General features: G+C 44.4%; 1 protein-coding gene, 1 long non-coding RNA gene and 1 other non-coding gene across 3 annotated transcripts; all 3 read left to right on the forward strand.

Annotated features, from left to right (window-relative positions):
• The first annotated feature begins 1,239 nt into the window (after nt 1-1,239).
• On the forward strand, nt 1,240-14,209 carry LOC118498776. The gene is made up of 2 exons (XR_004901232.1): nt 1,240-1,419; nt 13,936-14,209. It is a non-coding gene; the product is annotated as an uncharacterized LOC118498776 (long non-coding RNA).
• LOC114491210 lies at nt 7,231-7,336 on the forward strand. Its single transcript, XR_003684016.1, has one exon. It is a non-coding gene; the product is annotated as a U6 spliceosomal RNA (small nuclear RNA).
• Nucleotides 14,210-23,074: 8,865 nt separating the features above from the next.
• Nucleotides 23,075-25,296, forward strand: LOC114490738 (olfactory receptor class A-like protein 1). The gene is made up of 2 exons (XM_028504788.2): nt 23,075-23,341; nt 24,314-25,296. The coding sequence occupies exons 1-2, from the start codon at nt 23,339-23,341 to the stop codon at nt 25,286-25,288; spliced, it is 978 nt and encodes a 325-aa protein (XP_028360589.2). The 5' UTR covers nt 23,075-23,338; the 3' UTR covers nt 25,289-25,296.
• The last annotated feature ends 593 nt before the right edge of the window (nt 25,297-25,889 follow it).

Genomic DNA, 25,889 nt, shown 5'->3' on the forward strand with positions numbered 1-25,889 from the left:
GTTTGTTGCCAGATTGCCCCAAAAGACAGCAGAAGTGTATTAAGTATGTTGATCGCTATTATTGAGATAAGGCATTGGCACTCTCACAAGTGGGTCACAATGGTGCTGATGTATTTTTCTTTCAGTGTAAGGATGAGACCAGATAAAGGGAAAGGAACAGTACCTGGGTTTTGATGTGAAGCTAAGGAGTGACTCCCCTCTCACTGTCCTCCTCCTGCTTTCCACCAATCAGAATGTTGGGTATCACTTTAAAGAGTAAATCCCAGCAGGGACACTTAGGTCTGCCTTTCAAAATCCTGTCTGTGATCCAAGAAACAGCCCCATGGAGAGGCAAGAAGCCTTGGCCCATATCCTTTGGACCCCAAAACAGTAAGGCCTGGGACCTAGAAAAGCCATCCAAGGAGGACCCTGGACTCCAGTGTTTCTAATTCAAAGCATTCCTCACCCCATAGTAATAACTGAACTGACTCTCACATTTAAACTCATTCATGCAATAGAAGCCAGCAACAACACAGACACTTTAGGGATACCTGGGTTTACAATGAGGACAAAACAGACAGCATTGGTGCCCTAAAGGGCTTGCTAGCAATTTAAATGCATCTTGCTTTCAATTTGTTTTTTCTAGTAGAATTATCAGAAAATTAGCATATTGACCATTTTGGTGGTATATGATCATTTTTGAGATCATTAGCTACATCCTAAAATAGGAGGTCTGTCCAGAAGGTATCCAGCTATTTAATATGAAAAATAGAGTCATTTATTGTAGAAGATGCAAGATATAAGAAACACTGTTTATTGGACAATGTTGTCTTAGTTCTCTTCACACAATTCTCCCAATTGCCATCAGCTGCCCTGTGATATTTTCCTGAATCTCATTGATGGTCTGAACTCTCTTCCCTTTCAAAGGTGATTTTAGTTTCAAGAAAGGCCAGAAATTGCAGGGCACCTAACCTGGGCTATAGAGGAGCCGAGTCACCTGGGTGATTTGATGTTTCACCAAATAACTCAGCATGAGACGTGACACATGAGCACATGCATTGTCATGATGAAGTTGCCAATCACCAGTTGCCCATAGTTGCAGCCTTCTGAATCAACTGAATAGTTTCCTTCAAGCTTAATACCAAATTTGATGCCAATTAGTTGCTCTACTTGGTCGTCATTTTGAGTAAGACAACCACAGTATGCACACTCACTCTACATTGTCTACTGCCTTACTGACTAGTACAGTGAGTAGTTATTGTTCATGCATGCTCATTCCAGTCCACTCTCATTGGCTGCCACATTATATTGATGTCGTGCAAACTGTTCTTCGTATATTAACAATGGTTGGACTTCTTTCAGTCAGAACTTGTCATATACCTATACTAGGTTGTAAACCATGCCTAAGAGTTAAAGGTCTCACTTCTGGCCAAGATGGAGGTGTAGGGAGATACACTTTGTTTCCTCCCACTATCAAAAGAAGGACAATTAATTTAAAATAATAACCAAAACTGTGAGAAAAATGAACTGTATGGAAGTCCACAAACCAAGGAGTTAAAAAAGCAATATTCTTCCAGACTGGTAGGAGGGGCAGAGATGGGCAGTTGGGGCAGAGAGGACATGTGACAAGGCAGTGGCTGGAAGACCAGGCAGTCCCACATTTGCATGCAGATAAACCGGGAGGGACAAATGGGGAGGGAGACAGGCTTCACACCCCAGGGTTCCAGTGTGGGGAAATAAGCCTTAAAACCTCTGACTGAAAACACCTGTGGCAAATGTGGTGGTGGGAGAAACTCCCAGCCTCACAGGATAGTTCACTGGAGAGACCCACAGGGTCATAGAATGTACACAAACCCTCCCACCTGGGAATCAGGACCAGAAGGACCCAATTTGCTTGTGGGTAGCAGGGGAAGTGACTGAAAGCTGGTGGAGAGCTGAGCAAAAGGCATTGTTTCCTCTTGGACCACTCCCCTGGTGAATACCTATGGCTCCACACCTTACTACATAATAGGTCCACTGAGAAGAAAAAAATTTGGCTCAGATTGGAAGTAGATCAAAACTCCAGAAAAAATACAACTAAGCAATCAGTAGATAGCCAACCTATCAGATGCAGAATTCCAAACACTCAGGTAATCAGGTTGCTCACAAATGATTGGGTATGGTCACAACTTAGAGGAAGAAGTAAAGGCTAGGAAAAGTCAAATAAAGGCAAATGTAAAGGGAACCAACAGAGAAGATAAGGAAACTGGGACTCAAATGAATGGTTTGGACCAGAAAGAAGAAATAAACATCCAACCAGGAAGGAATGAAGAAACAAGAATTCAAAAAAATGAGGAGAGGGTGAGGAACCTCCAGGACAACTTTAAACATTCCAACATCCCAATCATAGGGGTGCCAGAAGAAGAAGAGAAACAGCAAGAAATTGAAAACTTATTTGAAAAAATAATGAAGGAGAACTTCCCTAATCTGACAAAGGAAATAGACTTCCAGGAAACCCAGGAAGCTCAGAGATCCAAAAGAAGTGGGACCCAAGGAAGCACACACCAAGGCACATCATAATTACATTAGCCATGATTAAAGAGAAGGAGAGAATCTTAAAATCCACAAGAGAAAAGGAGACAGTTACCTATGAAGGAGTGCCCATAAAACTATCAACTGATATCTCAAAGGAACCCTTACAGGCAACAAGGGGCTGGAAAGAAGTATTCAAAGTCATCAAACTCAAGGACCTACATTCAAGATTGCTCAATCCAGCAGAGCTATCATTTAGAATGGAAGGACAGATAAAGTGCCTCCCAGACAAAGTGCTTGTCCCAGACAAGGTCAATTTAAAGGAGTTCATCATCACCAAGCCCTTATTATATGAAATATAATATCTAAGAAAAAGAAGAAGATCATAAATACAAAGAGTAAAATGACAACAAACTCACAACTACCACCAACCGAACCTAAAAAAAAAATGAACTAGGCAAACAAGTAGAACAGGAACAGAATCACAGAAATGGAGCTCATATGGAGGGTTATCAGCAGGGAGGAGGTCGGGGAAGAATGGGGGAAAAGGTATAAGGCATAAGAAGCATAAATGGTAGGTACAAAATTGACAGAGGGAGGGAAGTTAAGAACAGTATGAGAAAAGGAGAAGCCAAAGAACTGATATGTATGACCCATGGACATGAACTAAGGTGGAGGAATGATGGTGGGAGGGCCAGTACAGGGTGGAGGGGAATAAAGGGGAGAACAAAATGAGACCATTCTGATAGCATAATCAATAAAATATTTTAAAAATAAGAGTTAAAGGTGCCTTTCCTGAAATTAACATCCACTCAGAGTGAAACCAAGAAAAATCTAATTTAGGTGTTCACAGATGTCCTTGTGGGAAATTATCGAGAGGACCAAGGTAACTGACACGCACGTTTCTGACTGCATTTTGAAGACCTGAAAACTTTCCTCCCTCTTAATTTTCCTTTGCTACACCACACCTTTTCCTCTTTGACACAAATTTAGTCAAATAAATAAGTAAACATATAAATAAATAAAAAACACAGGTCTTTCGTTTTTGTTTGTTTTTCCCAAAGAGAATATGGAATTGGCCAGTTATTCCACTAAGGATTAGTGAGGACATTTCAAACACAACTAGTTAAGAAAGTGTTTCCTGGAATTAGCATTTTATATTTAACTACATTAGAAGGAACTAAATATAAAATATCACACACAGAAGTAAACAGAATTATTCAGAAATAGGGCAGGGACAGTTGTGAGCAAGTGTTAATTAGGGTTGAAGAAAATGGGTGTTGAGTTGTCTTCTCCAAAGTATTCTTTTTAAAAACTTCTCCATTGGAAGAAAACAAAGTCTTCAACATTAAAAACAACTCCGTAAGCAAAAATTTGCACTGTCATACTCTGGAACAGGGCACTGCCTACTTAGAGTGGTCTGTGACAGTGAAAATGTCCTGTGGAAAGGAGAATGTTCCTTTATCTGTGCTGCCCCAATTAGGTGGCCATGAGCCCCACGTGGTTATTTACATTTAAATTCACTGAAATGCAATCAAATTCACAATTCAGTTCATCAGTCGCAGTAGCCATATTCTAAGTGTTTAATAGCAACGAGAGGCTAGTGGCCGCCTTACTGAGCAGCACGGCCAGAAAGACCAGGAAGGATGTGTCAGCACAGGGTAAAAACACATATTCAAGGTTTGCAAAAGAAGGCTGCAAGTGGAAAACGTTTCCAAGAAAACATATATGGAGCCCAAGAAAAACGTCCACTTTGTATCATCTGGAGGATTTTTTTCTCTTTCCATCAAGTTCCAGCCAGTAAGTGAAACAAGTTCGCAGTGCTCTTCATCCCAACACATTGAATAAATTCTCAGGTCTTTCCCGGAGCATTCCCTTGATATGCTCTTACACAGCCCGTCTGCAGAAAGCCTGCTTTGCAAGCACCCAGTGTACGTTTCTCATGTGAATTCTCTCCCCTGGTCCTTGCACTACATATTTCAGTGGCAATTCCCCTTGTAGAGAGCCCATCTGTATCAGTGCAGCCGCACTTCCCAAGGCCAGCCCACGAAGCAGGCTTCTCGACATAGTTTTGTCTATTTCTGCAGCTCCAACCAGGCACTCAGATTTCCAAACTGGGAAGAAAGATGAAGATAGACGAAGTCCTAGGTTGGACAGGTAAGCCTCTGGGATGCCTCTACTTCCCTCGGAGAGCTGGCAGAAAGCTGGAATTCACATGACCCCATGTGGGGATTGGAAGGCCAATCATAGATTTTTGCCTAGTTTTCAATCTGTGGGGATCACACTCCACACACGGGTGATAGAGTTTGTTCATAAACTAATCCACACCAAGTTCCTTCTTACAAAATGTAGCTTGAGGGGGTTTTGTGTGAGGAAAGAGGTGACTTCAACCAGCCTCAGTTTCATGCTGAAAGGCTTCGCTCCTAGAAGGTTCTTAATTTAATTAACATTTCATTTATTTATTTTTAAAGAGAGCAGAAGGGAAGGAGAGAGAGAGAAACACCAATGTGTGCTTATCTTTTCCACGTCCCCCACTGGGGACATGGCCCACAACCCTGGCATGTTCCCTCACTGGGAATGGAACCTGCAACCCTTTGTTTTGCAGGCCAGCATTCAATGCTCTGAGCCACACCATCCAGAGCCTTTAACATTCTTATAAGCTGAAAATTACAGTGAGACCAGTAACTATTAAAAGCATCTCTCTAAGCCCCTGAAGACTTGTACCAACGTGAACTCTTAGATTTGATTTGCTTTATTTTTCTGGGGTCTGCCCCAGTCTAGATAGTCGGGAAATAACCAAAAGTTCAATCTCCTCAAGGAAACTTACGCAAAACAGCTTGGGGCCACCCAGGGCTCCGGCCTGCCTGCAGGACTCACGTTCACTGATTTCCACCAGCTCATGGACATATGGACATGACCTACATCTGGACCATCTCCAGCCAGAGAGGACTGACACGGGCAAGTGAGCCACATTTGGTCCTGGCACCTGTGGGACCCGCCTATCCTTAAGTGCATCTCCTTTTTGAAAACTGTTCAGTGCATTTTGTTTCCTTCAGGGAGGGTGTTGCTCATAAATGTGTCCCCATAAACCCTCTAATATAATCACCAACCTCATTTATGCCCCACGTGGTTGTTTCTTAACAGGCACACGGGTACCAACGAGGTACCTGAGAAGCATCTCCTCCATGACCTTCATACTTATTTAGTCAGTTCCAAGCACAATCTCAAGTCCAACCCTTTATTCTAAATGTTAAGCCCCAGCCAGGAAGTGATGGGGAGAAATAAGTAAAAAAAGGAGTCATGCTCAGGCCAACATCACGCTTAGACTCATCTCCAATATCAAGTTCAAGAGTCAGTTCCCTAATCCACCCATCCTCACATTTCACCTCCAAAAAAGATAACATGAGCTCCTGCCTGAAACATATGTGGAAAGTAGCAGCATTTGGGAAGAAGGAAAAAAAGCAAGGGTGGCCAAAACGTCCACAGAGGAGTTCAGACCTAAGGCAGTGAGGTCTTTCTCAGAAGGACAGTAAGCCCTGGTTCAGAACAGAAAAGGCTAGCTATGGCCCACACCAGCTCTGCCTGCTTTCCCTCCTTTGTAAATAAACTCAATTACTCAACCAGGGAGTGAAGTTGCCATAGAGACCATGTGTCCTCCTCCACCAAAAAAAAGAGCAGAAAATATTGATCTTGTGCACCTGTACAGAAAACATTTTCTGACTCCTGGTCTGGAGTTGCATTTTTTTTGCTGAGAATAGTCATTATCGCCATTCCCTGAAATGATTGTTTTTTTCTGTTAAGAATATGAACAGGGGGATGTTGAACTGTGTCTGAATGTCTGTCACAAAACAAGAGGAGGCGTCTGCCTCAGACTCAAACGTGGCTCTCAGCCTCATTACTGTGTTGCCCTGAGTTCTGAGAATTTTTCTTGTTGTTGTTAACATTTGGTAAACTTATCTTTAGGAACTTGAAAGGTGGTTGGGAGCATCTCTGAGGTTTAATTTCAAAATACGTTTCAATCTAAAGCTGGGGTTCTCCAAGTGGGTAGATAAAATAACAAAGTATTTGCCTACAGCTTTTCAAGGGGGTGTTGCTGATGGGCGCTTTGTAGCACAGGCCATGGGAGCGAACTCAAAAAACAGGCATAATTGCTTTTCCAAGTTTTCACCATAAAAATCATTTTTTAAAACCTTCCAGTAACTTGCCCACTAAGGAAAAGAAAAAAAAAACAAAAAGGAGGGGGAAAAAAGTAAAATGGGACAATGACCCAGTGGCTTTGCTCTAAAATAATCCTGTGTGATGTCCGGCTGCCATCTACAGTATTTCAATATTTTCACCCAAACTCGGACATTTCAATGAGCACTATAGATCCGGGCCATTCTCTGGAGGGAAGGGACGTTTTGCCAGCAGGACAGCAAGAGAATCTCTTTGGTCACATTCTTCTTTCTTGCCCACCCGACACAGCACTGTTTTTAAGTTTCCTCCATTTCTGATCACGCGTCTGTACGCAGTGACACGAAAGAGTATCACGAATCCGTACTGCGAGGTGGCAGCTGGGAGCACCGCGGAGCTGTTCAGTGATGCTGGGAGTCGCCGCCTCTCACACTCGGGCAGAGGCCGGCACTCACTGCTGCAGCAGTGGACTCGGGCAACAGCTGCGGTGAGTGCCTCTGAAATCCAGGAACGCCCACTTTTACAAAGAACCTGGGTAACTTTGGGAGGTTAAAGACTGCAAGGGCAGTGTTCCTTGGGCAGCACAAATACGAAAATTACAACTACACAGATAAGATTAACATGCGCCCCGTTCAAAGAGGAGGCACAAATTCCTGAAGTGTCCCATAGTTGAAAAAAAGGAAAGAAAAGAATCTAACGGGATATATTAGTTTGCTGCGGCTGCTGTAACAAAGTACCACAGACTACATAGCTTAAACAACAGAAAAGTATTGTCCCACTCTCTGAGGGTTGGAAGTTCAAGATCAAGGTGTCAGTGGGTTCATTTCTTTGCAGGGTCTTCTCCTTGGCTTGTAAGAGTTCTGCCCTCTCACTGTGTCCTCACAGGGTCTTTCTTCTGTATCTGTCTCTGTCTTAATTTCTTTTGGTAAGGACACCAGTCTGTAGATGAGGGCTCCCCGCCCAATGAATTCATTTAATATTAATCACCTTTTTAAAAGCCCAATCTCCAGATATGGTTACATTCTGAGGTCTTGGGGTAGGACTTCAATGTATGAATGGGGGAGAGCATTCATATAGTGTTCAGTGGTCTTCACATTCGGTGTTCCTCAGTTCATAACAGGAGCTAAGAAATTAAATAAAGCAGTTGCTTTTAAAGTCTGGACCTAATAGGAATGGCATGGAGTAAGTAGCGGGGTATTGGGAGGCCAAGAAAGAAAAGAGGGAGGAGGAAGGAAGGAAGAGAAAAGCTGGATAAATGACTGGAGTCCCAATTGGCCCAAAGAAGATCTTGCCTCATTAAGGAATTCACCCTATCTCTCCGCCTACTTCAGGAGGAGAAGTCTAAAACAGGAAAAGATGTTGAAAGGTGGGTGACCCCAGCTGGTATGGCCACTCTTCTTTGCCTGGCGTGCCCTGGACTGCCCAACACTCTCTTGCGGCTGGCCACATGGCACCACGGTTACCGCTGCTCTGTTGCTCTGAGGGTATAAAGAAACCCTCCCCTAGACAGATCCCAGGGGACAGAGAACTGCCTTCAAAAGTGTTCTTGTGCATTTACACTGCGGATTTGATCCAAACTGAGCAAAAATGAAAAATATGCATTTGCTCTTCTCAAAAGGAATGAATGGTTGGTTGGTTGGTACACACTGGACTCCGCATGTCGACTGAAGGGTAGGGCCCCAGGTGGGTTTTCCTGCCCTGACTTGGTCAGCCAGGCAGGCCTGGAAGACAGTGCACCCTGTGAGGGGTCCCCTGAAGCAACAGCCTGCTAGTTCTCTGGCCGCTCCTGGGCCTCGCTAGTCAAGAGCTATTGTGTTTAGTCCCTGGTCTCTCATTTCTTCTTAACAAGTGGACCCATCGCCTCCCTTAATTCTGATCCCTGCTATGCATGAGGTACTTTCGAAAAATGGTCTTATCTGATAATCACCTTTGCAATCATTTCAACCAAGCAAATGCATTGAACAGAGAACTATTCTATACAAATGGTTATAAAATTTGTAAATCCTATAAACCATATTGTGTAACCATTTTTACATTTTATATTCCTAGAAGAAATCCATAGGCTGAAAACGCAAGAGTGAATTATGAACTGAAGGATTTTATGTTGTTTTTGGAATGTGATGAAGTTGATATATTCTGGCCACAGGGATATTATACATCGAATCACATGCTGCTTAGTTTTTTTTCCACTAATAATTTTAATTACAAAATGCACGAAGTCACAAAGAGTACAACGTTTTGACTCCCGTCTTCTTCAGGTAACTGAAGTAGACCTAAAGCAGCCATTCCTAACTACAACACATGTATTACTCACTTATGGGGTGAATGCAAATGTAGGATAATGCTTGTTTTCAGCCTAATTCCACTTACTACTACAAAGGGGAATGCATGTGATTGTAGTAGTTTTTAGCTTACAGTAAGATCGAGCTGACTTCTGACCAAGATGCAGGCATATGTAGACACACTGTTCCTCCTTGCACAGCCAAGATAGAGGCAACAACAGATTAGAAACAAAATAACAACCATAAATGACAGAAGCTTGATCTGAATGGAAGCCGGACAGCGAAGAAGTTAAAATAGACACGTTCATCCAAATCAGTAGGATGGGGAGAGTGGGGCAGCTGGGTGCAGGTCACTGCACAGAGAGCAGAGAACATTGGGACTGGTGCCTAAGGCATCTGTGGAATGCACGACCACAGTGGGTGGACCCTGGGTGCGCAAGCTGCAACTGGCAGACCCCGGCCAAGGAGTGGCAACTGGCAGAACCAGCGAGGTGGTGATTGTGAAGCAAGGCACTGCTCGGAACCCAGAATCATAGCGCTGGGTAATAGAGCCTCAGGGCACAGACTGAAAACACCTGTGGGGCTTGAGGTGCAGGGAGAGACTCCTAGCCTCACAGGAGAGGTCCTTAGAAGGTCCCACAGCATGCAAAAGCCCACCAACACAGAAACTGGCACCAGAGGGCCCCAATTTGCTTGGGGGAAGCAACAGAATGGACTGAGGCCCTGTGGAAAGTGGAGCAAGCACCATTGTTTCCTCGCATACCCCATCACCATGTACAGCATCACGACCCAGCAACTGGGGTGCCCCACCCTGTTGAACACCTAAGCCTCCGCCCCGCATACATAGTAGGCACAACCAGACCAAAGGTGGGAGGGGAAGAAAAATGGCTCAAAGAAAATTGAAAGCCCAGCAACTATTTTTTTTAAGTGACTGAGAGATAGCCAACCTATCAGATGCACAGTTCAAAGCACTGGTAATCAGGATGCTCAGAGAATTGGTTGATTTTGGTCACAAATTAGATGAACAAATGAAGGCTACAATAAGTGAAATGAAGAAAAATGCACAGGGAACCAATAGTGATGGAATAAAAGCTGGGCCTCACATCAATGGAGTGGACCAGAAGGAAGAAAAAAACATACAACCAGAAAAGAATGAAGAAATAAGAATTCAAAAAATAAGGAGAGGCTTAGGAAGCTCCAGGACATCTTTAAACGATTCAACATTCGAATTATAGGGATACCAGAAGGGGAAGAGGAAGAGCAATCTGTGGAAAGCTTATTTGAAGAAATAAGTTTTCTGTTCTGGCAAAGGAAATAGACTTCCAGGAAGCCCAGGAAGCTCAGAGAGTTCCAAAGAAGTTGCACCTGAGGAGGAACCCACCAAGGCACATCATAGTTACATTAGCCAAGGTAAAAATGAAGGAGAGTATCCTAGAAGTAGCAAGAGACAACGAGACAGTAACCTACAAAGGAGTTCCAATGAGACTGTCAGCTGATTTCTCAAAAGAGACCTTACAGGCAAGAAGGGGATGGAAAGAAGTATTCCAAGTCATAAAACTCAAAGACTAAGACTGCTCTATCCAGCAAAGCTTTCATTTACCATGGAAGGGCAGACAAAATGCTTTTCAGATAAGTTCAAGTGAAAGGAGTTAATCATCACCAAGCCTTTATTTTATGAAACAACCACACCTAAAATGACAGCAAACAATTATTAACAACCACACCTAAAACAAAAGAAAAAAGAAACTAAGGAAACAACTAGAACAGTAACAGAACCACAGAAATGGAGATCACATGGGAGGTTAGCAACAGAGGAATTGGAGGAGGAGGGAGGGGGAAAAGATATGGTGAATAAGTAACATAGATGGTAGGTAGAAAATAGGGGGAGGGCTAGAATAGTATTGGAACTGTAGAAGGTGAAGAAGTTATGACACATGGACATGAAGTGAAGGGGGAGAATTAGGGTGAGAGAGGGTGTGCAGGGTGGAGAAGAATGTAGGGGGGTAACTGGACAACTGTAATAGCAGAATCAATAAAATATAAACAAAACAGATTGAACCTTTTGGTGTAAGCTTTTTGTAGGGCAATGCTGTCATCTGGTGGTTGATCTAAAGTATTTCACATCAGTTGGAGAGGGGCTCTCCCAACCCTTGAAAATGTTCCAGGTCTCCTCTCGCCCACTTTATTACTCCCCTGATCTGTAACAGTCTCTGACTTGTACACATAGGCAGTGTAGCCCAGAAAGTGGATGAGGTCCTTCCCAGCCATCACTGCCTTAGACCCAGACTAGAGGGGAACCTGCTTTGCACCCACCTCACCCCCTGTGTAGAAGGCTCAGCTCTCTGACTTTCCCTGCCTATGCCCCGCCTACAGATCAAGGAGTCCTGGGGCCAAGGGATATGCCTGTCCAAGCCCACACCTTTTTCTTCCGGCTCTTCCCCCTCTACCTCAACTCCACCACCACTTGTGCTTACTTGCGTCCTATTAATGCATTCATGCTCTCCTTTTGCCCAAGGTTTTCATGAATAATAGCTAGCTCCCTCTTCCCAGATATCATTTGTATTAGAACAGCTTCCCGAAGCACCATGGCACACCCCTTCCCAGGACCAGTAATAATGAAAGGGAATTAAAGAACGCAAAAACTCACCTCTGGGATAGCTTTTCTCACCCCTCCAGATCCCACATTGCATCCACAAGAAGCAGGAGCATTCTCCAAACCTTACACCTCTGCTGCCACCTTCAGAATGTTGGTCATAACAGCATGCTCTACTGCAGCTGTTTACTTCATTAAAAACATTCCATAATGTTTCAGTTGTACAACATGAGTGAGCTGGAGATATCTGCTGTGCAACATCGTGCGTATGGTTAACGATACTGTATTGTGCACTGGAAACTCGTTAAGAGGGTAGATTCATGTTGAGTGTTGAGTCTTCTTACAAGAAATAAATAAAAGCTACTGAAAATAGGCTGAGGTGCAGAGAGGGAGACAGGGAAGGAGGGAGATTATCAGAAGGAGGAACCCGTCCCAATCTTCTAACAGAGACAGCTGTGAAGGAGTGCCCGGCACTTCCTTTAGGCAAATCTAGTGATACATTTTATTTGCTACTTTATCAAATAATAGAAAAATAAAACAGCTAAAACTGCATGTATTGTAGATATGTTAACAAAGCATAGAAATGTCATATATATACCACAAATGTGTAGAACAAAGTCAAGTGCATTTACATAATATATACAGTCAGTACAGCTGGCACTTGCATGGCTCTTACTGTGTGGCAGGCAGGGTGCTGTGCACTTCATCACTGTTGCCATATTCACACATTCAGTTGTCTGCAGCCTCTGTGGGGTGGGCCCTATTATTAGCTCTATCTGCTTACAGAAGAGGAAACTGAGGTTCCAAGACATTAATTTGCCTGAAGTTCCCTAGCTAGTGCTTGACTGAGCTTGGATTTCAGGCCTGTATATCTGCCTTCAGAATAACAATAGATAACAGAGAAAGAGAGGAGATAAAAGGAGGAAGAAAACTAAAGAAGAGAAATAGAAGAGAGAGGAAAGAGGGAGTAGAGACACAAGGCAGAGGGGAAGAAGACAAAAGAGATAAGTGAGATGGGAGGAAAGGAAAAGACAGGAAAGAGGGAGAAGAAAAAGGAGAGAGGAGGGAGATCAAAGAGAACAGAGAGAGAAATGAGATGAAAGAAAAGTTAGAGAAGAGAGAGTAGAGACTTAGAAAAAAGGAACAGGGAGTAGAAAAAGAAGAAAAAAAGAGGCAGGTGAGTAGAACAGTGAGTGCAGAGCAAAGAGAGCAGATGTGGAGAGAGAGTAGAAAGAAAAGAGAGAGAAAGGGGGAGGCAGAAGAAAGACAGCAAAGAAGGACGAGATAGGAGAGGGCAGAGGGATGGAACGTACCCTCTGTTTCATATCCATAGCACCAGCTGGCGTTGCTGAAGGAGCGGGCGCGGCGGGTCGAATAGTTGATTTCCCATTATAAAAAACAGTTACTCTCTTTGTCTTCAAAATGATAATCTCCCTCACAGGTTCAGGGGCCCGGGTTAATAATTTGTTAGTTGCTAATTATAGCTGGTATGTGGAGGATACCCGGGCAGCGGTATCCATTGTGGCTGTGGATGCCCGTCAAAACAGGAGAAAAGCATACCCAAGGACAACGGAGCCCTGTGGGGAAATAGTTATGAAACAGCCACTCTCTCTAGTGGAGAGCACCCCGTTCTCCTGCCGGAGCAGGCTTTTACTGGGTTTATTACATAGGAATTCAGGTAAAGCTCATTAATTATTGCCACGAAGTAAGGATTAAATAATAGATAACAAAGAATTTTGAGGGTCTATTCTGAGTCCAATTCAGATAGCTAAAGAGCTGTAAAACTTTGAGGAATAAACTTACTTCTTGCTTGGACCCTTATCATTTCATTGAGAGCATTCTAAACAAAGCAGGTTTCACAGGATTTTATATATTCTTTCTTTGCCTGATTGCCCCAGGAACCCGCCCTTTCCAGCACAGGGCTGCACCACCCTCTGTCATTGTTTCAGGCTTAGGTGGAGCACCGAAAATAAGGCAGCCAACAGATAAGGAGATATTCTCACAGACAATGAGGACTCAGGTTTTTTCATAGCCCAGGGATGGGGGTCCATCACCCCTTTTCCTGTAGCTCCCAAAGTCCTTCCTTGTGGGCCCGCCATGTGATCGTGCCTGTCTTAAGTCATTCCCCCCTTGGGAAATCTTACCCACCATTGGCTAACCAACCAAGCACTGGGGGCCAGGTAGGGTGAAGTAAAAGGAGCAGAAGTGGCGTTCCTGCCAGGGAGATAACCTTTTGTCTCCTTGGTGGCTTATGGTCCAAGGTCGCTCCCTCAGCCTTAGCCTTGGTGGGGCTTACAGCTTCTGATACCAGGCATGGTGGTTCCCAACACTGGTATTCAATCCCTCTGTTCTATTTATTTTGTTCTTTAGATTCGATATATAATGTTCCAGACAGAGGTGTAGGTACATACACTTTGCTTCCATGCACAACCAAAAGAAGGAAAACAACAAATTTAAAAACAAAACAATAACCAGAACTGCCAGAAAATCGAACTGCATGGAAGTCCTACAACCAAGGAGTTAAAGAAGAAGCATTCATCCAGGCTGGTAGGAGGGGCTAAGCTGGGCAGCCAGGGCTGAAAGCACACACTGCAAGGCCACAGTGGACTGGGGCTGGCAAGGCGCTGGCTGGCAGACTGAATTTCCCACATTTGAATGTGGATAAGCCAGGGGGCACAACTGGGGAGCCACACAAACCATGCAACCCAGGGCTCCACTGCAGGGGAAACACAGCTTCCAACACCTCTGACTAAAAACACCTGTGCGGGTTGTGGTGGTGGCAGAAACTCCCAGCCTCACAGGAGAGTTCCCTGGAGAGACCCACAGGGTTCTACAATGTACAAACACACTCCCCCCCACCCCGAGGAATCAGCACCAGAAGGGCCCAGTTTGCTTGTGGGTAGCAGGGGAGGTGACTGAAAGCCAGCAGAGAGCAGAGCAACAGGCACTGTTCCTTCTCAGACCCGTCACCCCTGCAAATACCTAAAGCTCCTCCCCTTATTATCTAACAAGCCCATTGATACAAAAAAATATGGCCCAAATGGAAAACAGATCAAAGTTCCAAAAATAGAACTAAGTGATGAAGAGAAAGCCAACCTATCACGTGCAGAGTTCAAAGTACTGGGGTTCAGGATGTTCACAGAAATGATTGAGTTCAGTCACAAAATGAAGGAAGAAATGAAGGCTATACAAAGTGAAATAAAGCAGAACATATAGGGAACCAAGAGTGAAGGGAAGGACACCAGGACTCCATTCAAGGAGTTGGAGCAGAAGAAAGGAATAAACATTCAACCAGGGGAGAATGAAGAAAGAAGAATTAAAAAAAAATGAGGAGAGGCTGAGGGACCTCTGGGACAACTTTAAACATGCCAACATCCCAATCATGGGGCTGCCAGAAGAAGAGGAAGAACAAGAAGTTGAAAACTTATTTGAACAAACAATCAAACAAAACTTCCCCAATCTGGCAAAGGAAATAAACTTTCAGGAATACCCAGGAAGCTCAGAGAGTCCCAAGGAGGTTGGACCCAAGGAGGAACACACCAAGGCACATCATAATTACATTAGCCAAGATGAAAATTAAGGAAAGAATCCTAGAAGTAACAAAAGAAAAGGAGACAGTTATTTACAAAGAAGTTCCCATAAGACTTTCAGCTGATTTCTCATAAGGAACGCTGCAGGCAAGAAGGGGCTGTGAAGAAGCATTCCAAGTCATGAAAGGCAAGGACCTACATCCAAGATAACTCTAACCAGGAAAGCTTTCATTTAGAATGGAAGGACACATAAAGTGTTTCCCAGATACGGTCAAGTTAAAGGACGTCATCATCACCAAGCCCTTATTATATGAAATGTTAAAGGGACTTATGTAAGAAAAAGAAGGTGAAAAATAGAAACACTAAAATGACAACAAATTCACCAACATCAACAGCTGAGCCTAAAAATAAATAAAAACAAACTAAGCAAACAAGTATAACTGGAACAGAATCACAGAACTGGAGATCACATTGACAGTTATTAGAAGGGAGAGTTGGTAGAGAATGGAGGAAAAGGTCCAGGGAACAAGACACATAAATGGTAGGTAGAGAATTGACAGGGAGGGTTAAGAATAGTATAGGAAATGGAAAAGCTGAAGAACGTACATGTATGATCCATGGACATGAACTAAGGTGGGGGAACACAGGTGGGAAGGGGTGTGCGGGGCACAGGGGAATAAAGGGGAGGAAAAAGAATGGGACAACTGTAATACTAGAGTCAATAAAATATATTTAAAAATAGCATCAAATTGACAGGAGAAAAAACATTTTACAATTTTATGATTTTATGTTTCCAATATTACAAAACACCATACATTACATATGTTATTGTTTTAAAGCTTAAATCACGTATAACAGTGTTATTCTAAACACTAAACATTACATATAATGTCTAAAAAGTTTCATAAATGGACAATGCATTGATTTTACTTCCTGTTCACTCAGCACAATGGGCACTAAACATATCCCTCAGGCCATTGATAACCTTGTGACTCTGGACCCATGTAAATGAATCTTGTCATGAAGACAAATACTGAAGATGTTCAAGGATCATTTAATTTACCTTAATGAATAAAAGTTCTGCTCCTACTATTGATGAAATTCAATCTGGCAATCCTGTTCTCATTTTTCATCAACACCAAAGGACAGATGGTTGGGTAACATGAAGAAATAGAGGCATTAACGTTCTCCATTTGCCAATTTCTCTTATTTCCAAACTGTGAAAAGCATCTTGTGGACACATGTCAGGCTGCTTACCGCTGCAGGATGGGAACACACCCCCAAACAGAGTGCAGGATCAACAGGAATGTTTCTGGAATCCCAAAACACTTCTCTGTAGAAAATGGCAAACCGATTCCAAAGTTTATGTAAAATCGCAAGAGACTTAGAATTGCCCACAGAAACCATGAGAAAGAGGAATGAGGTAGGAAGAGCTCTACCTCTCAATAGAAGGAATCCAGTGCCCTCGCATGCCTTATGTGCAGGCTCTATCTACAGTTTCAGTTGCCCCTGCTCAACCCTGGTGGAAAATTCCAGAAATAAACAATCTATGTGTTTTGAGTTGTATGCCATTCTGCATAACATGATGAAGTCTTGTGCTGTTCCACGCTGTGCCTCCTGGGAGGTGAATCCTTTTAGGGTCAAGTGTAGCGACACTGTCTACTCTACCTGCTCCTCAGTCCCCCAGGGGCTGTGTCAGTCGGCAGATGGACTGCAGCACTGCACTGCTGTGTCCCAGTGACCCTTACAGAAGCCGAATGCTGTGTCACAAAGCCAGCACCTCACTCCACCTCATTGCAGAGGTGCCCCACCGTCTCACATCATCACATAAGGAAGAGGGAGCACAGTACAGTGAGATACTTGGAGGCAGAGAAACTGCATCCACATAACTTTTACTACAGTAATTATTATAATTGTTCCATTTTATTCTTACTTGTTGTTGTTAACCTCTTACTGTGCCTATGTCATCAATTAAACTTTATCAATTAAACTTAGGTGTGTATTTATAGGAAAAAACATCATGTATAGGGTTTGGTGGTAGCCATGGTTTGAGGCATCGACCTGAGGTCTTGGAACACATCCCCTGGGGGTAACGGGGACTGTTGTGTAACAAAGGAACAAGGATCAACAGTGTGGTTCTGGCAGAGAGACAGATGGTTGATTGATGGAATGGAATTGAGGATCCAAAATAAACCCATAAATCTACAGCAGGGATGTCAAACTCATTGTCACCAGGGGCCACATCAGCCTCGCAGTTGCCTTCCAAGGGCCAAATGTACTTGTAGGACTGTATAAATGTAAGTCCTCCTTAACAGTTAAGTGAGAGCTCAGTGCTGCTGCCAGGTAGAAGGAGGTGCCGGGCCAGATAAAACAAGGTGGAGGGCCAGATTCAGCCTAAGGGCCTAGTGTTTGCCATGTGTAATATAGAACAACAGGAAGAAAAATATCCCAAATATAAGGACAGTGTAAACAGCCTCTGGGACAACTTCAGAGGCCCAACATTAGCATCATAAGAATGCCAGAAGAAGAGAAAGAGCAACAAATTTGAAATCTATTGGGAAAAGAAAGGAAAAGAAAACTTCCCTAATTTGGAGAAGGAAATGGACATGCAAGTCCAGGAAGCACAGAGAGTCCCAGTTATGATGGATGCACAGAGGCCCACTCCAAGACACGTCATAATGAAAAGGCCAAAGTTTAAAGATAAAGGGAGACTCTTAGGAGCCAGAGAAAAGAAGTGTGTTACCAGCAGGTTGCCAGATGGGAGGGGGAAGGGGGAGAATGGATGAAGAGCTGAGGGGATTAAGAAGTACAAACAGGTAGCTAGAGAATAGCCATGCAGATGTAAAATACAATATAGGAAATGGAGCAGCCAAAGAACTTACATGCATGACCCATGGACATGAACAATGGTGGGGGAATGGCTGAAGGGAGTGCGGGGGGGTGTGCTGGATGGAGGAAGGCAAAGGAGAAAAAGTGAGGATAACTGTAATAACATAATCAATAAAATGTAAAAAAAAAATTAAAATGCAGCACTGGAGTGACTGGGGAAACTGAGTAGGGCCAGGGGACTAGATGACAGCCAGATATCAACGTGAACATCCTGGTTTCCAGGGACACATTGTGACTATGAGGGAAGTCTTGTTTGTAGAAAATACATAGGAAAATATCCAGGGATGAAGAGGTATCAGGAAAGCAATTTTCTCACAAACCTATGTGTTGGGAACCGCCCTGACTGGTATCAGAAGCTGAAACCCCCGCCTAGGCTAAGGCTAAGGGAACGCCCTTGGAACCGTAAGCCAGCAAGGAGACAAGGGCTTGTCTCCCTGGCAAGAATGCTGCTTCTGCTGCTGAACCCCAAAAAGCTTGGTTGGTTAGCCAAAGATGGTTAAGATTCCCCACGGGGAGAACGACCTAAGGCAGGCACGATCACTTTGGGAGGCCCCCCAAAAGACGGACTTTGGGGGCTGCACCAAAAGGGGGTGATGGACCCTCGCTCCTTGGCTTTGACATAGCCTGAGTTCTCATCGTCTGGGAGAAAATCTCCTTATTGCCTTAGCTCCCGTGCTAAGCCTGAAACAATGACACGGTGGTGCAGCTCTGTGCTGAAAAGGGCAGATTCCCCAGGTGATCAGGCCTAAGAAAGAACATGTAAATTACTGTGAAGCCTTCTTTGTTTAGAATGCTCTCAGTGGAATGAGAGGGGTCCAAGGAGGAAGTTTGTTCCTCAAAGTCTTACAGCTCTTTGACCCCCACTCAATAGACCAGCAGAATTCCTTGTTTTCTATAGTTCCTTACTTCCCCCTAATGAGTACTGTACTTTACCTGAATTATTATGCAAAATGAGCCCAATAAAAGCAGGTATGGACAGTAAATCAGGGCCCTCCCCACTAGGGGGTGGCCATTGTGTCCCTACTTCCCCACAGAAACTGGTCTGTCTCTGTGCATGTGTGTTTGTTTCTCGCGTGTTTTTCGGCGAGCCATCCACAGCGTTCCGTGGTCACTGCTGGCCGGTGACCCATGCGCAACACCTATGTCCGGATTTTCTTTGGGATTGTTTCAAAATGGTAAGAAAAATTGAATTTATAACTTCCCACCGAGAAAGGACCAGGCCTAATTGGTTTTACTTCGTTAATTCTATCAAGAACTTAAGGAATAATTAAAGTCAGTATTGTGCAAAATCTTTTAGGAAATAGAGGAGGGAATACTTCCCAATCCATTTTATGAGCTCAGTATAACTCGAACTAGACAAGGATGTTAAAAAATAGAAAATCACAGGCCAGTATCCCTCATGAACACAGGTGCAAAAATCCTCTACAACATATTAGCAAATCAAAGCAGCAATATGTAATAGAATAGGAGGTCACCACTGTCTTGTGATGTGACCTTGGCATTTTACTTAACTGCTCTGAGCCCCACTGTCCTCTTACACCCTTCCTGAGGAGAGGGCCTGGAACATGGTGGATGACAAATTCTCCACCTCCTTCTCAGTGGCAGGCGAGGGGGTTGGGCCAGTAACACAACTGCAGCCCACCAGGCATGGCCACTAGATGAAAGAGCAGGAATGTTACCTGGCTTGGAACAATCAGTTTCTCTCTTCCCAGGTCTTGAATCTGCAGCAGACACACCTGGTGACCAAAGGCAGAAATGACGGTCCCTGTTGGCGGCACCCACAGTTCCCAAATCAGACTAGTCCCTGTCCTTCGGGCTGCCAGCTCTCCCTTCAACAGAGCGGGAGGGACGCTCCCCACTGCAGCCAGTCCCCACTTGCTTGGGCAGTCAGAAGTCCTTTCTGTGGCTTGCAGTCAGCTCTTCTAACCAACACCAGAGGCCCATCACCCAAATTGGGAGAGAAGACACGGGGAAGTGGGTGGGGAGGCAGCACACTGAGGTGCGGTCCCCTGACAGGCAGGAGGGGATGTTGAATCCAAGGTGGAGGGTAACAGTGCCCTCGCGGGGGCAGTGGAGGCTGTGGCATGTACACGAACAGCAGGCAAAACTTTCCATGTTTCTGATGCCTGTCTGATCGCGTGGGCTGCTTTCCTGCCCCTAGAACAAAGGAGTGAGGAAAGACACTGTACATAAGAGTGACTGGATATTGGATGTTGGACTGGGACAGCTTTCAAGGCTCACCTCTCTCTGCCTTTCGTGACCATGTCTGGGTGAGCTTGTGAGAACGCTCAGCCCTCCCTCCTTGGGTGTGTGGGGGGTTAAGAAAGAGAACACCCCAGCTGCAGTAGGAATGCTCTCCCTGGCCCACCCCAACCATAATAAAGGCTAGGCTGGTCTCCTTTCTCTGCCTTCCAAAGCCATTTTGGGGATGGCATGGTCTTTACATGCACTGAAGGCATCAGCAGGAAGGTTTGGGGAATGAAAGGAGGTGGGAAGGAAGATGCTACTTCACCATTCCAGGCTGTGAAGCTGGTCAGGGTGACTCCACAGGGGACTGAAGGAGCTGAACAGGTGAGGACCTTCCAAAAGGTTGTGTGGGACCAAGGGGTGGGGTATAGAAGAGAATGCCACTTGTGGAGGAGGAGGGTGTGTTTGTCTATGGTCTAATCTCTCCAAGCTCAAAAGGGGCCAGTGGAGTTGAAGAAAAAGGCCACATCCCGTTGTCCCCTGGCCTCTCTATTAGTCGAGGTCCCTGTCTTAAACATCAAACAAGGCTTCATGTGGTTTGACCACGTGCGGGTCGGGGTGGTTCTGTAGGAGGCTGTAGGAAGCTGAGTCACGAGAGTGGCCGTCAGGCTCTCAGGACGTCTTGCCCCACAGACTCCTGTCCAGGACAGGGCTCCAGGCCCTCATGTTGACCACTGAGCAGATCACACGTGGGCAATGCGAGGATCCTGGGAGTGGGATGGGCTCGCATCGCAGCTTCACTCCACATGTTTGGGCCTCACTGGTGAGCACGGTGGCTCTGTGACCCATGGGGTGAAGGGGCAGTGTTGCAGTGTCCACCCAAGTATTTGGACTGTAGAGAAGGCTACTATGAAAACTGAGAAAATTCCAAGTGGTGGCGAGGATGTGGAGAAATTGGAACCCCTGTGCACTGTGGATGAGATGCCTAAAAGGGAAAACTACTATGAAAAACAGTATCACCATCACTCAACAATTAAAAATGGAACTACCACATGATTCGGCAACTTCACTTCTAGGTATAATTCAAAGGCATCGAAAGCAGGCCAGGAAGAGATAAGTATTTGCAAGCCTAAGTTATTCGCTCCACAGCCAAGAGGTAGGAGACATGCAAGTGTCTACGGATGGATGAATGAAGAAACCACATGTGGTACACACATACAATGGAGCAGCCTTAAAACAGAAGGAAATCCTAGCCCATGTTACAGTTTGCACATTAAGGTAAGGGCAATCAACCAGCCATGAAGAGACAAACACTGAGTGAGTATCCTTATATGAGGCATCTCAAGAAGTCAAGTTCATAACAACAGGGTGGAGAATGGTAGTCACTCTTGCATGGGGCAAAAATGGGAAAGGGTTTTTGTTTCATGGGGAAGGAGTTCTCAGTTGGCAAGATGAGAAGGTTTTGAGGCTCTAGGTTTTTAAAAAATATTTATTTATATTTAGAGAGGGAAGGGAGGGAGATAGAGATAGAGAGAAAGAAAGAGAGAGAGGGAGACATCAGTGTGCGGTTGCTCGGGGTCATGGCCTGCAACCCAGGCATGTACCCAGATTGGGAATTGAACCTGTGACACTTTGGTTCGCAGCCCATGCTCAATCCACTGAGCTATGCCAGCCAGGGCAACGCTCTGTTGAACAACACGGTGAGTATACAAAACCCCACTGCACTGTGAACTTACAGTTAAGATGCTGAATTTTATGTCACGTGTTATTCACACCGTTTAACAAGATAATGACAACACTGAACGTGGGACAGGATGGACAGAAACTGGATCTCTCACACATGGCTGATAGAAATGTGAGGAGATATAGCCACTCTGGAAACAGGTTTCAGTTTTGTACAATATGGAATACACGCATATCATGCAAACCATTGTTGTACTTCTGGGCATTCTTCTCAGAGAGATGAAAACTGTTCACCCCAAATCCTGAACACAGTTGTGCCTGTAGTAGACACACTTCTCTATTTCTAACAACCCAAACTGCAAGACTACTCTACCGTCCTTCAGTTGGGAATGTTAAGCAGAGTGTGGTGCATCCACATGAGAAATCTCACTCTATAATAGGAATGATTAAGCTATTGATACATGGGACAACAGAAGTGGTTCAGAGAATAATGGCCATGATAAAGCTGATCCCAAAGATTATAAGCTGTGTAATTATATGACTATATAACCCTCTTGGAAAAGCAGAATGACGGAGATGGAGCAGAGGGCCATGGCCGTGGGGTGGGTGTGGGCATGAAGAGGCAGCAGGAGGGAAGCCTTGGTGGGGATGGAAGAGTCCTGTGTGTGGATGGAGGTGGCGGTCACATGAGTGTGCCCCGTGGTGACAGGATGTGAGGTTACAGCTGCACATCTCACAGTCACCGTACTCAGATGGGACTGTGATTTTGAAAGATGCACCACTGGGGGAAGGGGAGGAAGGGTGAGTGGGGATCTCTGTACTACCTTCATGTTTTCCTGTGATGGACAATGATTTCAAAATGGAACCTTAAACAAAATGGTCATTTTTCCTGCTGTTTAAAGTTCTTGAAGTGACATCATTGACTATGTGTTGGGAATTGAAATAAAACCTCAGCTTTGGTCATGGAAGAAAACAATGCAATGTGCTTGTTCTGTGTGATCGTCTCTGAAACTTGCAATTCAGCCCTGAGCAGCCAGTCAGGGCCCAGCTCAGGGCTGCTGCCCTGTGGCCAGTGTCACACTGAAAATCATCACTGTTAGCAGGGAGGGAGCATGAACTTCTGATGAGCTTCCCGTCATTGCTCTGGGACCTTGAGGAGTAACTGAGCACTTAGTTCCACCCAGACGCCATGGGTCAGCTCAGTAGGAGATGGCAGAGTTGTAATTGCTGATCCTAATAATGTAACAGGGGACACACTGCACTGGGGACAGCAGCTAGGTTCCTGTGGACATGCCAGGCTGAGTCACTGTCCACAAGGCAATTTCCAGCTTGGATAACAAAGTGGCTGGTGCCCAGAGGGAGATGAAGTCACTCAGGCCCCTCCTCATAACCCGGATTCCTGCTGCTGCCCTGCAGCACAGCTGAGAGCGACCCCCTTGCACGGGGCTGCCTGCAGGAGACCTGCTGTGGTGAGGATGCTGCTGTGACTGGCGGCTAGGGGAGGCAAGGGGATGGTGAGTGCTTTCCAGAGTTTGTGCCCCTGGTTTTGTTCTCGCCATTACCAATGTGAACCCGGTCTTACAGCTGTGTGTCCCTCTGTGTCAGCTTCCATTTTGGTATTCACTCTTATGCACAATCAGCCTGCTTTGAAAGATGAGCTTCAAGAATTTGTTGTTTATTTTTTTTTCTTTTTTGGTAATTTCCCATCTTTTAAAATTTTCTTTTGTCTTTCTTACATTTTTCCTTTGTGTTCATGACTATTTTCAGTTTTCTTCTTTACCTTGATTTCAAAAAGTCTCCCAGCATAGAACTGAGACATTTTTCCTGAGTCTATTATTTCACTCACACACACGGGAGTGCAGACTGAAACCCATTATGTGTTGGTGCCCTGATCTACCCCGGGCTCCCTCTCTGACCAGCCCTCCGGGGCTCTTCCCCACCCAAGGGCTCATCTCAGCAGGCTTCTGTCTGCCGTCCTTGCTTCTCTCTCTTGGCTGCAGGTTCTGTTCAGTTTGTATTCACTTGTTTTCAGGGCCCAGTTTAAATACTCCACAGTGTTTTATTTCTTTCATGTATACATGTAATCCTTTTCCTTACCAGTAATCATATGTCATTTTCTTCATTGTCCTATTTTCCTGCTTCTGTGGCATATACCAGTCCATTTTTCTGCTATTGACAGTATTTCTGCTGTCTCTAAGAAGTTTGGTACTGTATAATATGTTCAGAAGTATAATTGTTGTTCTTTTTTCTTCCTCAGTTTCCTTTTTTTATGCTTAAGTCTATTCACTTTAAGTCTAAATTCATTTGCAAACCCTAAACCATTCTGCATACCTGAATTTGAGGTTATGTTTCTGACAAATAACTTCCTTCTTCATAGGGTTTGGTATTACATCCCCTTTACATTTAAATGTCCCTGAAACTTGAAATTACTTCTCTGTCTTAATTGTTTTTATGTTTACATTCATAGTCAAATGATTTGTCTGCAGGATGTGCTGTCCTTGGCTGGAAGATCTAAGATAGATGGACACACAGTGATATTCAGAGACACCCTGTTTGGGATCCTCCTGGCCATTCAGACTGGTACTGGTTTCCTGGGGAACTCCTTGCTGTTTGCTTTATACATGCACACCTTCTTCTCTCTGCCCTGCAAGAAGAAGCCTGCTGATGGGATCCTTGCCCACTTAACTTTGGCTAACGCCCTGACCCTCCTATTCAGAGGGGTTCCAAGTATAATTAGTTCCTTTGGAATGAAGCATGAGATCAGCGACACTGTGTGTAAAGTAGTTCTCTACACTCAGAGAGTTACCCGGAGTATTTCTCTGTACACGACCTCCCTCCAGAGCACGTTCCAGGCAGTGACCATTACTGTGAGCGGTCGTAAATGGGCCTGGCTCAAGAACAACATCTCTACACTCATTCAACCCTCCATATTTTCCGGCTGGGTCATCAGCATGGTCATCTATTCTCAGATTATCTTAAAAACTGTGGCCAACAGGAATACAACTGACATTATATCTGGGTATTATAGTCCTTTTTGCAAGGTCAGTACATATGATCATGAGGTAGCCGTGATATTTCTCAGTACAGTGCTCATTCAGGATGTGTTCTTTCTCTCCCTAATGGCGTGCAGTAGCGTCTACATGGTGACCGTCCTTTCCAGACACCACAGAGTAGCTCGGCTCGTCCGCAGTAGCGTCTACCCCTCACGAAGCTCTCCTGAGCACACAGCCACCCACATCATCCTCATGCTGGTTCGCTGTTTCATTTTCTTTTACTGGACCAACAGCTTTATTACTGCTTATTCACTGTTTGGAAATAATAGGAATTGGCAACTGGAGAACGTTAACGCCTTTATTTCTACATGTTACCCAACCATCTGTCCTTTGGTGTTGATGAAAAATGAGAACAGGATTTCCAGATTGAATTTCATCAATAGTAGGAGCAGAATTTTTATTCATTAAGGCAAATTAAATGATCCTTGAACCTCCTCAGTATTTGTCTTCATGACAAGATTCATTTACATGGGTCCAGAGTCACAAGGTTATCAATGGCCTGAGGGATATGTTTAGTGCCCATTGCGCTGAGTGAACAGGAAGTAAAATCAATGCATTGTCCATTTATGAAACTTTTTAGACATTATATGTAATGTTTAGTGTTTAGAATAACACTGTTATACGTGATTTAAGCTTTGAAACAATAACATATGTAAGGTATGGTGTTTTGTAATATTGGAAACATAAAATCATAAAATTGTAAAATGTTTTTTCTCCTGTCAATTTGATGCTATTTTTAAATATATTTTATTGACTCTAGTATTACAGTTGTCCCATTCTTTTTTCTCCCCTTTATTCCCCTGTGCCCCGCACACCCCTTCCCACCTGCGTTCCCCCACCTTAGTTCATGTCCATGGGTCGTACATGTACGTTCTTCAGCTTTTCCATTTCCTATACTATTCTTAACCCTCCCTGTCAATTCTCTACCTACCATTTATGTGTCTTGTTCCCTGGACCTTTTCCTCCATTCTCCACCAACCCTCCCTTCTAATAACTGTCCATGTGATGT

This window comes from Phyllostomus discolor, chromosome 2 (assembly GCF_004126475.2).
Source record: "Phyllostomus discolor isolate MPI-MPIP mPhyDis1 chromosome 2, mPhyDis1.pri.v3, whole genome shotgun sequence".
NCBI lineage: Eukaryota > Metazoa > Chordata > Mammalia > Chiroptera > Phyllostomidae > Phyllostomus > Phyllostomus discolor.